The sequence below is a fragment of the Salmo salar genome, chromosome ssa17 (genome assembly GCF_905237065.1).
Source record: "Salmo salar chromosome ssa17, Ssal_v3.1, whole genome shotgun sequence".
In the NCBI taxonomy this organism is placed as follows: domain Eukaryota; kingdom Metazoa; phylum Chordata; class Actinopteri; order Salmoniformes; family Salmonidae; genus Salmo; species Salmo salar.
Window position 1 is genome coordinate 25,870,009 of NC_059458.1, and position 14,034 is coordinate 25,884,042.

General features: G+C 45.7%; 2 protein-coding genes across 2 annotated transcripts in view; both read right to left on the reverse strand.

Annotated features, from left to right (window-relative positions):
- Nucleotides 1-307: 307 nt before the first annotated feature.
- On the reverse strand, nucleotides 308-2,225 carry LOC106575673 (mid1-interacting protein 1-B). Its single transcript, XM_014152305.2, has 2 exons — nucleotides 1,766-2,225; nucleotides 308-1,562 (listed from the first exon to the last, which is right to left on the reverse strand). The coding sequence occupies exon 2, from the start codon at nucleotides 1,244-1,246 to the stop codon at nucleotides 773-775; it is 474 nt and encodes a 157-aa protein (XP_014007780.1). The 5' UTR covers nucleotides 1,247-1,562; nucleotides 1,766-2,225; the 3' UTR covers nucleotides 308-772.
- Nucleotides 2,226-5,177: 2,952 nt separating this feature from the next.
- LOC106575677 (tetraspanin-7) overlaps nucleotides 5,178-14,034 on the reverse strand; it is a 29,330-nt gene continuing 20,473 nt past the window's right edge. The window contains exons 2-8 of the mRNA XM_014152310.2: nucleotides 11,790-11,978; nucleotides 9,588-9,662; nucleotides 9,227-9,322; nucleotides 8,905-9,060; nucleotides 8,741-8,824; nucleotides 7,587-7,668; nucleotides 5,178-6,155 (exon numbers count right to left, since the gene is read on the reverse strand). Coding sequence (XP_014007785.2) covers nucleotides 7,600-7,668; nucleotides 8,741-8,824; nucleotides 8,905-9,060; nucleotides 9,227-9,322; nucleotides 9,588-9,662; nucleotides 11,790-11,978 — 669 coding nt within the window. The 3' untranslated portion in view covers nucleotides 5,178-6,155; nucleotides 7,587-7,599. The remainder of the gene's footprint in view (nucleotides 6,156-7,586; nucleotides 7,669-8,740; nucleotides 8,825-8,904; nucleotides 9,061-9,226; nucleotides 9,323-9,587; nucleotides 9,663-11,789; nucleotides 11,979-14,034) is intronic.

The window sequence follows — 14,034 nt, forward strand, 5'->3', positions numbered from 1 at the left end:
GGGGGTGTTCACTTATCCAAATAGGGTTGTTTTACTTTGAGTTTAGAAGAGAAAGATTCCCTTGGATATTGTGGGTTACGGTGTGTAAATAAAGCTGGAAAAAGTCTAAATGTATGTGTTTTCATTTCGGGCTGTTAGGCAACAAAAGGTGAACATTTTTCAAGGGGGTGGTGACTTTCTATACCCACTGTAGGCATCAGTTCACAGACTAATCACAATCTTACAGTTTAATCAGTCACAAAACTATCATGCCGAAGTTGTGTACCTCTCAATAAACCAGTGACTGTCAAATAAACTGATCACAACATAACAATAAGTAGATGTTTAATCACTGAGCTGTCATTTCTCTAGAAAAATAAAATGCTGCTTAAATAAGAAAGGTTTACAGTTGGTGTTAATCTCTTGGAATCTCTCAAATTAAAAATAATCATTTGATTCCAGTTCATAGATTATCAAGCATATGATTTAGTTAATGGCAATGACTCATTGCTACCATAACATGAAATCACTGTCAGTTGGCATTATGCAACGTGGCCCAATCAACAACAAAATCTTAACGTGGATAGACCATCCATACAACAAGCCATTAATACATAAGACAATCATTCAAACAGTTGATGGAAAATGTTTAACAATGCATATGAAACGTCTAGTAGGTTACATTCCCACTGTGGGAATAAATACAAACGATACCACTAGGACATCCCCCCCCATTCCACTGTTCACCAATGACCGTTTTGATGTTATCGTCTGACACACAACTTTATAGTAGTCACAGTCCACAGCCCCTTATTCCAATCTCCTGATTGTACCTGTTCGTGAGGGTGTTTGCTTTCCGGGTAAGCTTGGACAGAACAGTGTGCAGTCCGGTCAAATGATAATGAAATTGTTTCTCCAAGTCATCATCATCGGATTCTATTCTGGATATGTCCAACGCGGTCACCCCCATTTTTTCTTTCCGCCTGTCGTCTGCTTGTAGGACCCCCCATTCGATGTCATTCCTGATCGATTTTAACAGCACATAGTAATTGTACATGTCCCCGTCCTGGAAATAGGTGGCTGACCCATTGCTGGCGGTCCTAATCGGTGATATCGTTTTCACCTCTTCTTCCTCGTCTAGAGGCACGTCTCTTAGCAGACTAGGAAGCATCACCGTCTGATCCATGTTATTTACGGCACCAATAAAGCGGTTCATTGCATTGAACAATGAATTCTTTTGATTGTACGAATCCGAAATTTGCATCATTTTTGCGAGAGACCTGACCGTGTGCAGACAATCTAGTTACCTCGCGTCACCGATAATACCGTTGTACGCTTCTGTCAGTCTGAAATCAACCTTAGCAAGCTAACTAGCTAATGCTTTTTATCGGATTACAACGACAAATTTAGCTGCTGCAAAAGCTTACTCGGTCCGAGGAAACGTCTTGTCTGCCTTGTGAGAACTGTACTAACGTTAACGTTACACACTAATTGACTAACAAGTGGCTTTTTTCTAAGGGCGTTCCCGGATCTGTTTCAGTCGGATGTTTTCCCCCTCAGGCCAAAGTAACCGGACGAACGACCTGAAATAAGAGACACCATACCGTTAGTTTTTTCAAGTAACGTTATTTCAGTACCATTAGTTGCACAGTAGGCTTAGCAAAAATGAAGAAATCCTTACACTAGCCAATAGTTGAGAACGGAAGCATCTAACTGAATGAACAGCTAACATTAGCTAGCTAGCCATATTTGGAGAATAAATTGAGCTCAAGCAGTACAAACTCACCGTGATGTTATTGTCCCTGGTATTTTCCCGAATAACCACTTCCTTGTTAAACTTCTGTGGAAGGTATAAAGTCTTAATTTGACAGCTTGTTGTGAGCGATAGCAGTTTGCTAGTTGAATAAATCCTCAGCACCAGCAGGAGGACGGTGATGTGCAGGAGTGGCGTACTTGCATCAGCCCACAAACCGTAACTCAGTTTTCAGCCAATCAGATTTTAGCCGGTTTCTCACCAACCCGGCTGATTTTCTGCCAAGTCAGCTCCCGGTTAGAACATGTTTACTTCCTTCAAAAAACAAAAACACTTATCTTTACCTTCCTTCCATACTTCCTCTTTTGGAGAGATTATGAAGTAAATAACATAATGTCACTTCAATACTGATGACTCAAATGTGTACTGTGAAAAACTTGCGTTCACAGTTTTAGTAAAACCAGGGCTCGTGTACATTTGAATATGAGCGTCTCAAATGACATCCTTTCAAAGAAATACGGAGGCGAGGAAGGAATCATAATTATGCAATTTGAGTGGTGAAATAGAGCAGGCTCGTCTGAGGAAACTAGCGACGTGTTGAAGCAGGAGTTTAATTCAGGCTGGGGTTGCGTCATTCCTGCCCACAAAAACATTTTAAGTAGTAGATGTACTAGTGACAATTTTAACAATGTATACACTATCAACAAAGTACTTCGTTGTTTTATGCTGTATCAACAAAGTATCGTTTCTGATGCTGTAACTGATTAATGATCACGAATACGGATGTCTATTGTGAATACATTACATTGTAACAAACGGTAAGGATTTCATTGGATGTTGTTCTTGTTCGTAATTTTTTTTTTACAGTCAAGCCCATGAAAATCCTATTAAATTACTCGAATTAAATTATTCTAATTGCTAATTCTGTGGTCAAGCCTGCCTCGCGAACACCCTTTCTAGACGGGATCGCGAATACGTTTTTCATAGATGTGATAGTGACACCGTGGGGTAAAAAATATTATTGCTACCTGTAAATTATATTGGATCTATCAGGTGCAGAATTAATTATTGATGATTAACTACCCACCTTATTATCAAAAAAAATTCAAAATACTCGGTTATAGAAACAAAAGAGAGAGTAAATATCTCACAACAGAAGCTCACAACTGAAACGATGTAATGACCATTTTATTAATAGATTCAAGATCACAATATCAACATACATTTGTTGGCATGCTAGCTGATGATGCATTTTAAAACGTTTTCTTTTTTTTATACAAAGTCTTATTTCATCTGTCCAATTTTGGATTGAGAGATTAATTGATCTTGTACATTGGTTTTATACTGATCCTTCGAAAACAAAGAGCAACTTCAGAATGCGTCAAAACGCCAAAACAAAACAACAAAAACCTAAAAGAATCCTAGTAATTACAGAAATAGAATCTTGGAACCAACTTGCTGTACTCACATGACAGTTGAATTAAACCAGTAACAGTGTCAGTGACCTCGGTGGTCTGCCCCACTCCATTCTACCCCCAGGCCCCCACTAAAGCTTAGTACTCCTACAGTCATTACCATCTAAGAGGTTGCTGTCATATTACTGATTCTCCATTTAAGCAATACACAAAAGTGGCAAATCTTCAAAAAGTGGTATTTCATTTGATTGTTCCAAGCCAGAGCAATGACAGACCGAATCGAGCTCGAACACCTCAAGTCCTACCACTGAGAATGACTCAGTGGTAGGACTTTTGTGCAGCGATCCCACTCTATTTTACTATCCTTGTCCATTCTCCAGCACATCCAGTTCTCTCTCTCTCTCTCTCTCGTCAGGGGGAAGGGAATTGGAACCGAATGTACTGGGGTGTGGCGGTGGAGAGAGAGAGACAGAGAGAACTGGATGTGCTGGAGAACGGACAAGGATAGTAAAATAGAGTGGGATCTCGATCTCGATCCGGAGACCTTCTCCCCTTCCTCACCTCGCTCATCAACTCATCCTTGACCGCTGGCTACGTCCCTTCCGTCTTCAAGAGAGCGAGAGTTGCACCCCTTCTGAAAAAACCTACACTCGATCCCTCCGATGTCAACAACTACAGACCAGTATCCCTTCTTTCTTTTCTCTCCAAAACTCTTGAACGTGCCGTCCTTGGCCAGCTCTCCTGCTATCTCTCTCAGAATGACCTTCTTGATCCTAATCAGTCAGGTTTCAAGACTGGGCATTCAACTGAGACTGCTCTTCTCTGTCACGGAGGCTCTCCGCACTGCTAAAGCTAACTCTCTCTCCTCTGCTCTCATCCTTCTAGACCTATCTGCTGCCTTTGATACTGTGAACCATCAGATCCTCCTCTCCACCCTCTCCGAGTTGGGCATCTCCGGCGCGGCCCACGCTTGGATTGCGTCCTACCTGACAGGTCGCTCCTACCAGGTGGCGTGGCGAGAATCTGTCTCCGCACCACGTGCTCTCACCACTGGTGTCCCCCAGGGCTCTGTTCTAGGCCCTCTCCTATTCTCGCTATACACCAAGTCACTTGGCTCTGTCATATCCTCACATGGTCTCTCCTATCATTGCTATGCAGACGACACACAATTAATCTTCTCTTTTCCCCCTTCTGATAACCAGGCGGCGAATCGCATCTCTGCATGTCTGTCAGACATATCAGTGTGGATGACGGATCACCAGCTCAAGCTGAACCTCGGCAAGACGGAGCTGCTCTTCCTCCCGGGGAAGGACTGCCCGTTCCATGATCTCGCCATCACGGTTGACAACTCCCTTGTGTCCTCCTCCCAGAGTGCTAAGAACCTTGGCGTGATCCTGGACAACACCCTGTCGTTCTCCACTAACATCAAGGCGGTGACCCGATCCTGTAGGTTCATGCTCTACAACATTCGCAGAGTACGACCCTGCCTCACACAGGAAGCGGCGCAGGTCCTAATCCAGGCACTTGTCATCTCCCGTCTGGATTACTGCAACTCGCTGTTGGCTGGGCTCCCTGCCTGTGCCATTAAACCCCTACAACTCATCCAGAACGCCGCAGGCCGTCTGGTGTTCAACCTTCCCAAGTTCTCTCACGTCACCCCGCTCCTCCGCTCTCTCCACTGGCTTCCAGTTGAAGCTCGCATCCGCTACAAGACCATGGTGATTGCCTACGGAGCTGTGAAGGGAACGGCACCTCCATACCTTCAGGCTCTGATCAGGCCCTACACCCAAACAACGGCACTGCGTTCATCCACCACTGGCCTGCTGGCCCCCCTACCTCTGAGGAAGCACAGTTCCCGCTCAGCCCAGTCAAAACTGTTCACTGCTCTGGCACCCCAATGGTGGAACAAGCTCCCTCACGACGCCAGGACAGCGGAGTCAATCACCACCTTCCGGAGACACCTGAAACCCCACCTCTTTAAGGAATACCTAGGATAGGATAAAGTAATCCTTCTAACCCCCCCCTTAAAAGATTTAGATGCACTATTGTAAAGTGGTTGTTCCACTGGATATCATAAGGTGAATGCACCATTTTGTAAGTCGCTCTGGATAAGAGCGTCTGCTAAATGACTTAAATGTAAATGTAATGTAATCTCAAGCAGAAGGTGAATGTGTAAAAACATTTGAACACCAAAACTGGGGTTTAAACCAGAAAAATGGCTGTGTCTCAGACTACTGTTATAGAAACACGCATGACTAGTTAAGACTTTTAAAATGAAATTAAATATTACAACAACAAAACAACATTATGACTAACTAACTGACAGACAGAAGGCACAGGGGAGGGAGTGGCAGAGATCACCAAGTACAGGACTCAACTGAATACAGAGGATCTAAACGCATCATAAATACACATCCACAGAGAGCAACTTGTACAAGGTCATTTAGAGTGATAGTCATTAGAAGCAGGATGTAGGTTTACTGTTGTCCATGTAGAAGCAAAAAGCAGATGCTGTGTGCGTGAGTGTGTGTGTGTGTCAGTTAGAGAAACTCAGTCCCTTCTGAGTGGGCTCAAGTTTCTTTCAAAGACCTCATATTGGAAATTCTGATGGCATCTCTCAAATTATTTCCAGGAAATTTACACTGGGGGAGATAGCTCTTCTTTCGACGGCTATGTTGCATCAAGGCAATTTCTTAGGAATATTGTCAACTTGTGTAAGTGAAGATTGATACTGTTTGAATTAGGCATGGCATGCCTGGATCGGAGCATATGGCTGAGGCAGGTGCTAATCGACAACCATTCATTTTAGAAGAATTAAGGTCTTGAAAGGTAACATTTTTAATGATGGCATATTAAGGAATGTGTTCAAAGAGATGAAAGAGAGAAAAAGAGAGCGATAAAGTAAGAAAGATAAGGAGTGGAAAAGTAAGAATGGAGTGTGCCAGCGTTTGGGTGTGTTCCTCCCCAGTTTCCAAGGTGACGTGTACTCTCTCCTCCTCCTGGTCTCCCTGGAAGGAAACAAGAACAAAGGTGCCGACAATCACAGAGAGGCTCAACATGATTGTGGTGTACGTGTGTGTCTGCGCATGTGTGTCTACATTCCCTGAAAACACCATCACCACCACCCATAATCAGTGACAACGAGGGGATCCTCTCTTTTGGAACTTGTCACCTGAAGCTTTTGGAAGACAGATCTCCCTGAGAAGTCTCTGCGGGGCCGCCACACAGCCAGAGGGATAGCCATTTGTCTGCTGTAATGAGCGGAGCCTTTGGACTGTGATGTGTGTAAGAAGCCTAAATGCCACTCTCTCTCTGCACCTGTGGAACGCAGTCTGTCGGTTAACCCTCCCGGAGCCTCCCGTGCCAGGCTTTAGGTCTATTTAGAGCCCTGAGGCTTCTGAAGTGACGAAACAGCCAACCAGTGTCTGGTGGATAGGAGCCAGTAACAGTTTCTGCAAGCTTCGAATTGACAATGACGCTCTGGTGAAGCTCGGCCATGCTAACTGCTAGCAGGCTAAACCCTATGAGGTTAAGCCAGTGTGTCATAGGGGGGAGAAGTGGGGGATTCTAACTCTTTAAGGCATAATCACGCCACACAGCCCTGCCAACACAGTATAAATCAGAGTGTTTAATTGCGAGCCAAACAGCTTTATTTATAATCCACAGCAGCACAGTCGAGGACGGCCAATTAGAGGGGCCTGCTGGGAAGGTGTGAGCTAGCGATAACCACCTTGCATAGTGAGATCACGTTTGTGTGTGTGTGTTTGTGTTTGTAGCACTCTGGTACCCTGCAGATAATGACCCATTTTGTATTCTACATGAGTCAAATGAAATGGAGTCCATTGCCCATGTTGTGAATGGCTGCTGATCATACAAGGATTTATACATTGCTAGACATGACCGCCTTGTTGACCTGATAGCCAGCAAGGTGGGACAAGTGGTCTCACCAACAGCACGTATGCATAAACATTCTTGTGTGAGGGAAGCTCGTTTGATATTGATGACGATGGGTTTTCCTGTGTGCCAGATGTTGTTGTTGTGGGGGGAGGTGTTCATTTTGGAAGTGGGCTGCTCATTGGATGGCTACATGGAGCAGGACTTGCTGAGAAGCTGCTTAAATACCAGCCCCTCGTGGCATGCTGGGACAGCCTGGGGTGGAGGTGCAAGCTGGTGGGGTTGATATTTGGCAGTCTCGGGCCACGTACACAGGCTTGCAGTGCGTGGCCTCCAGATTGCGGGCCTGACAAAAACTAGGGCAAAGCAATTGGCTAGGTACTGCTCTGTTTCAGCTGTCGTGGGCAGCCTAGCTGTTTGGAGAAGGAGGTGCTTTCTGTACCCTTGAGTGCCATGCATACAGGGACCTTTGAAATGTTTGGATCCTTTTTTTTACATTTGATTGGTGGATTCAAATAAAGTATTTGTGTGTGTGTCAGACTCACCTGCACCTCACTGCTACACCATCTCATATTGGTTGGCAGTGATAAGCCGCGACAGACAGCATGCCAACAGCATACCAAATGACTGAAGAGAAAGAGAGAGAGTGTGAAAAAGAGGGAGTGGCAGAAAGAGAGAGTGAGATAATGGGGATGAGAGAGAGAGTAGAGAGAGGAGGAAGAGAGAGAGAGAGGGGTGGTGATGAAAATGAGTCAGTTCCAACAGCACACAATAAATCATCTCTCGTAGAGTTCCTCAGTCTTCCCTCCACCATTCCCCTCTTCCCTCCCCCCTCCATTCTCCCCCTCTTCCCTCTATCCTCCCCCTCTTCCCTCCACCCTCTCCCTCTTCCATCCATCCTCATTGCCGGGGGATGGAGGGCCAATGAGGGATCAGGGAAGGAGGAGAGGAGGGATCAGGGAAGGAAGAGAGGAGGGATAGGGATAAGATGCATTAAAGGGGTGGCTGCTCCTCTAAGAGGTGTCATTGATCTCTCTGCCACCCCTCCTTCTCCCCTCGCCGTTTCCCTCCATAACGTTTACGGTGCAATTAATGGGCTCGGGACTGCAGAAGAGCAGGCCGTCGCAGGTCACAGCATCCACGGAGACACACACACACTCTCACTCTCTCTACCTACCTCCCCCAGGCCCATTAAGGGTAATGGAGGGGGTCGCTGTGACGACGAGCGGCGCTGTGGGGCTAATCGAGCATGTCAGCCCGAGCAGGAGGTAACGACCACACTCGCGCAGAGTAGAGAGAGAGAAAGAGAGAGCGAAGGAGTGAGAGGAGAAATGAGAGAGGGAGAGAGAGGAGAAATGGAGAGAGACGAGGAATGGAGAGAAAGGGATCTGGAGAAGGAAGGAGGTAGGGGAGAGAGAGAGAGTGTGTGTGTCTGTATGCGTATGTGGAAAAGCGAGAGGGATGGAGAGCGTGTGTGTGTGCTCTTGTACTCTGGTCTGCATAATAGTTCCCGAGGCGCGCCTGAATGGTATGTGTGTGATGGAACAGGCTCTGAGTGGCGGACTAGCTGATTGGGTCTGAAGGAGCCGCGGCGAACATCGCCCCAGCCGTGTGTAATCATTAATAACCTGCACTGGGCGCACGCTCACACACACACAGGAGGAGAGTGGAAGAACAGCTGGTCCATACTGTTACTTACTTGTGAGACAGCTATTCCAAATGTCACTCCAGCAATGATCCCCATGTTAGTCTCAATGAAGTCAGTCACCAGCTCATAACAGCCCTGTAGAAGACAAGACAAGTGAGTGTGTTTGTCAGTGTGTACGGTGTGTGTCTGTCTGTCCGTGTGTGTGTGTGTCTGACCTGCTGGTGGACCTTGCTGGGGGCTATGGTGACATTGCGCAGGTCAGAAGAGTTACAGTCAGAGATGCTGGCACAGCAGCTGGGTGGGATGCCGTTGTTAGGGAACCAGATACTGGACAACCAGCTGGTGTAGTTCAACACACCACAGCATTTCAACTGGAGGGAGAGAGAGGGATGGAGAGAGATGGAGAGGGAGAGAGAGCAAGAGAGAGAGATGGAGAAAGAGCAAGAGAGAGAGAGGGGGGGGTGGAGAGAGAGAGATTTATCACAATCCGTTTTTAATCACAATCCTAATTTGGCTGTCAAAATCACCATCACTCACACTGCGCTGCACATTGTCCACGGCCAGGCTCCTCTCGTCCTGGGAATTGTAGTTCTTCACCGCCTCACTGAAGGTCCTCTGGAAGGTTCCCTTTATCTGGGAACACAAACACACAGTTCTTGTTGTGTTCAGTTGTTGTTGTGAAACAGATGGACACTCTGACTGATTGAATTAATTCTTATCCCCATGAATTCTGCCCACTGGGCACACACTGGTTGAATCAACATTGTTTCCACGTCAGTTCAACAAAATTACGTTGAACTAACGTGGAATAGACGTTGAATTGACATCTGTGCCCACTGGGTGGGTACTCATGATCTTGTGGGTGAGTGCCAGAGGCAGGTATGGCAGGGCCACCTACCTCATGACGAAAGACAAAGCCGGAGATGCCAGCCACAAGCTCTGCCAGGAAGATCAAGGACAGGAACATGGCATACTGCAGAGAGAGGGCACACAGGGCGCCACAAAACGGCCACTGAGTTACATTTTGCAGACTTTCTCACCCTTTGCTCACAATAAGATCCTCGAAACACTGCAAGGAACGTTGAATGACAGTAGGAAAGGAAGACATTTTTTAAATCAAAAACGAAACAAAGACATAAACAAACCCAGTGGGCAAACAAACTGGTAGAATTAATGTTGTTTCCACATCATTTCAATGATATTACGTTGAACCAATGTGGAATAGATGTTGAATTCTGTTTCTTCCCCATTGGGAAGAAATAGACAAATTTGAGTTACTCGGATGACAACTTCTCCAAGCTCTCACCAACTCCTCTAGCTCTCACCAACTCCTCTAGCTCTCACCAGATTCTCCTAGCTCTCACCAACTCCTCTAGCTCTCACCAACTTATCCTAGCTCTCACCAGATTCTCCTAGCTCTCACCAACTTCTCCTAGCTCTCACCAGCTTCTCCTAGCTCTCACCAGCTTCTCCTAGCTCTCACCAGCTTCTCCTAGCTCTCACCAACTTCTCCTAGCGCTCACCAACTTCTCCTAGCTCTCACCAACTTCTCCTAGCTCTCACCAACTTCTCCTAGCTCTCACCAACTTCTCCTAGCTCTCACCAACTTCTCCTAGCTCTCACCAATTTCTCCTAGCTCTCACCAATTTCTCCTAACTCTCACCAACTTCTCCTAGCTCTCACCAGCTTCTCCTAGCTCTCACCATCTTCTCCAACTTGTCATACCTCTCATCAACTTCTCCTAGCTCTCATCAACTTCTCTAGCTCTAACCAACTTCTCCTAGCTCTCACCAACTTCTCCTAGCTCTCACCAACTTCTAGCGCTCACCAACTTCTCCTAGCTCTCACCAACTTCCCCTAGCTCTCACCAACTTCTCCTAGCTCTCACCAACTTCTCCTACCTCTCACCAACTTCTCCTAGCTCTCATCAACTTCTCCTAGCTCTCACCAGCTTCTTCTAGCTCTCACCAGCTTCTCCTAGCTCTCACCAACTTCTCCTAGCTCTCACTAACTTCTCCAACTTGTCATAGCTCTCATAAACTTCTAGCTCTCACCAGCTTCTCCTAGCTCTCACCAACTTCTCCTAGCGCTCACCAACTTCTCCTAGCTCTCACCAACTTCTCCTAGCTCTCACCAACTTCTCCTAGCTCTCACCAACTTCTCCTAGCTCTCACCAACTTCTCCTAGCTCTCACCAACTTCTCCTAGCTATCACCAACTTCTCCTAGCTCTCACCAACTTCTCCTAGCTCTCACCAATTTCTCCTAGCTCTCACCAATTTCTCCTAACTCTCACCAACTTCTCCTAGCTCTCACCAGCGTCTCCTAGCTCTCATCATCTTCTCCAACTTGTCATACCGCTCATCAACTTCTCCTAGCTCTCACCAACTTCTCCTAGCTCTCACCAACTTCTCCTAGCTCTCACCAACTTCTCATAGCTCTCACCAACTTCTCCTAGCTCTCACCAGCTTCTTCTAGCTCTCACCAGCTTCTCCTAGCTCTCACCAGCTTCTCATAGCTCTCATCAACTTCTAGCTCTCACCAGCTTCTCCTAGCTCTCACCAACTTCTCTTAGCGCTCATCAACTTCTCCTAGCTCTCACCAACTTCTCCTTGCTCTCACCACCTTCTCCTAGCTCTCACCACCTTCTCCTAGCTCTCACCACCTTCTCCTAGCTCTCACCACCTTCTCCTAGCTCTCACCACCTTCTCCTAGCTCTCACCAACTTCTCCTAGCTCTCATCAACTTCTCCTAGCTCTCATCAACTTCTCCTAGCTCTCATCAACTTCTCCTAGCTCTCATCAACTTCTCCTAGCTCTCATCAACTTCTCCTAGCTCTCACCAACTTCTCCTAGCTCTCACCAACTTCTCCTAGCTCTCACCAACTTCTCCTAGCTCTCACCAACTTCTCCTAGCTCTCACCAACTTCTCCTAGCTCTCAACAACTTCCCCTAGCTCTCATCAACTTCTCCTAGCTCTCATCAACTTCTCCTAGCTCTCATCAACTTCTCCTAGCTCTCATCAACTTCTCCTAGCTCTCATCAACTTCTGCTAGCCTTCACCAACTTATCCTAGCTCTCACCAACTTCTCCTAGCTCTCACCAGCTTGAGCATCCATGGGCTCCCGCGGCAGGTAGCGAAGCATCCAAACAGTCCGAACACGATGATGCATGTTCCGGTGCCGATGAGAACGTAAGGAGCATTGGTGGAGCTGTCAGCGATGATAGATATGTACGCACCCAGCATAAACTTCCCCCATAGTCCCACAGCTAAGAGGATCGCCCCCGTGATCTGGACAGAGAGAGAGAGAGAGAGAGAGAGAGAGGTGAGATAAGGTGAAAGAGCATTAGAGCCCTGTCACTGAAAAGTCATCAAGGGCATCCCTGGAGTTTTCAGACCCATAGAGATGATAGGTGGCACAACTGTAACACAGCCATCACAGCTTCATGCTAAATGACACGTTACATATAATATGAAATGTCAGTGGTCTGTTTAAGCAGTCGTCCATAAAACCAGTCAATTTCTCTATGTAATAAACCATTGATTACACTATAAATGATACACTGCCGATCTACTATAATGCTGTTAGTGGCACTGGAGATAGCTCTTTGCTGCCACCCAATGAAAGAATCTGAATCCTCACTGCATGGCTCATGAGACAGAAGAGAAAGCGAGACATTTTATAGGCTCCTTTTTTCTGGTTAAAAATAACTAATACTTACTAAGTAGACCAGACCCAGCTGCTGTCAAGTTTTCAAGATATTTCACTTTCAAAATACAGAAATCATACCGTATGATGATTTCTGTATTTTGAAAGTTACATATCTTGAAAACTTGAGCGCCGACAAGCAACATTTTTTGGGACAATGTCAACAATGGGTCTATGAAACAAATACAAATTCCATTAAGTAGATGGGAACTGTGAACATTTGTTTCAATGGCAAACAGCCTTCATGGGATATCTTGATTTTTCCATCATCTTTGGCCCTACTCATGAATGATGACTGGTTCCTGACCATGTATCGTGACCAGGAAAAACTCCATATTCATAAGGAGAAAAAGAATTTTTTCATAGAAGGTTAGGAGAACTTACACCACAGGTTAGGATAATTAATGTAGCAGGTTAGGAGACTGAGATTTATTTTACCTTTGTTTAACCAGGTAGGCAAGTTGAGAACAAGTTCTCATTTACAACTGTGACCTGGCCAAGATAAAGCAAAGCAGTTCGACACATACAACAACACAGAGTTACACATGGAGTAAAACAAACATACAGTCAATAATACAGTACAAAAACAAGTCTATATACAATGTGAGCAAATGAGGTGAGATAAGGGGGGTAAAGGCAATAAAAAGGCCACGGTGGCGAAGTAAATACAATATAGCAATTAAAAAACACTGGAATGGTAGATTTGCAGTAGGTGAATGTGCAAAGTAGAAATGCTGGGGTGCAAGGGAGCAAAATAAATAAATAAATACAGTAGGGGAAGAGGTAGTTGTTTGGGCTAAATTATAGATGGGCTATGTACAGGTGCAGTGATCTGTGAGCTGCTCTGACAGCTGGTGCTTAAAGCTGGTGAGGGAGATAAGTGTTTCCAGTTTCAGAGATTTTTTTAGTTCGTTCCAGTCATTGGTAGCAGAGAACTGGAAGGAGAGGCGGCCAAAGGAGGAATTGGCCCTGGGGGTGACCAGTGAAATACACCTGCTGGAGCGCGTGCTACGGGTGGGTGCTGCTATGGTGACCAGCGAGCTGAGATAAGGCGGGACTTTACCTAGCAGGGTCTTGTAGATGACCTGGAACCAGTGGGTTTGGCGACAAGTATGAAGCGAGGGCCAGCCAACGAGAGCGTACAGGTCGCAGTGGTGGGTTGTATATGGGGCTTTGGTGACAAAACAGATGGCACTGTGATAGACTGCATCCAATTTGTTGAGTAGGGTGTTGGAGGCTATTTTGTAAATGTATGTAAGTGTATGCTATGTATCGGCCATTGAGAGGCTTTGAAGCCACCTGTCGGCCATATTGGCACTCCCCAGTAGGACCAGTCCTTCACAGGAATACATGGAATGCTACTGTATTTCAGTTAAATGTTCCAAGAACATGTATTTAAGTATTTTTTGTTGAAGTGGGGACAGTAACATCAGCAATAAAACAAATTATACTTTAAGGAATATGTTTTCATATATTGTTATTTTATGTTTAGCTCACATAATATAATAGTATGCATTAATGTGTCTGCAACAGAATAAACGAGGCAAAAACAAATGTACACATTACATGCGTTTCTATTGCTTAGAAAATATGTTTTACAACTGTGAGGGAGTGCCAACACAGCGCCCCCTATCAGTC

Coding starts and splice junctions, on each gene's coding strand:
- LOC106575673 (XM_014152305.2), bottom strand. CDS start 1,246: ATGATGCAAATTTCGGATTCGTACAATCAAAAGAATTCATTGTTCAAT.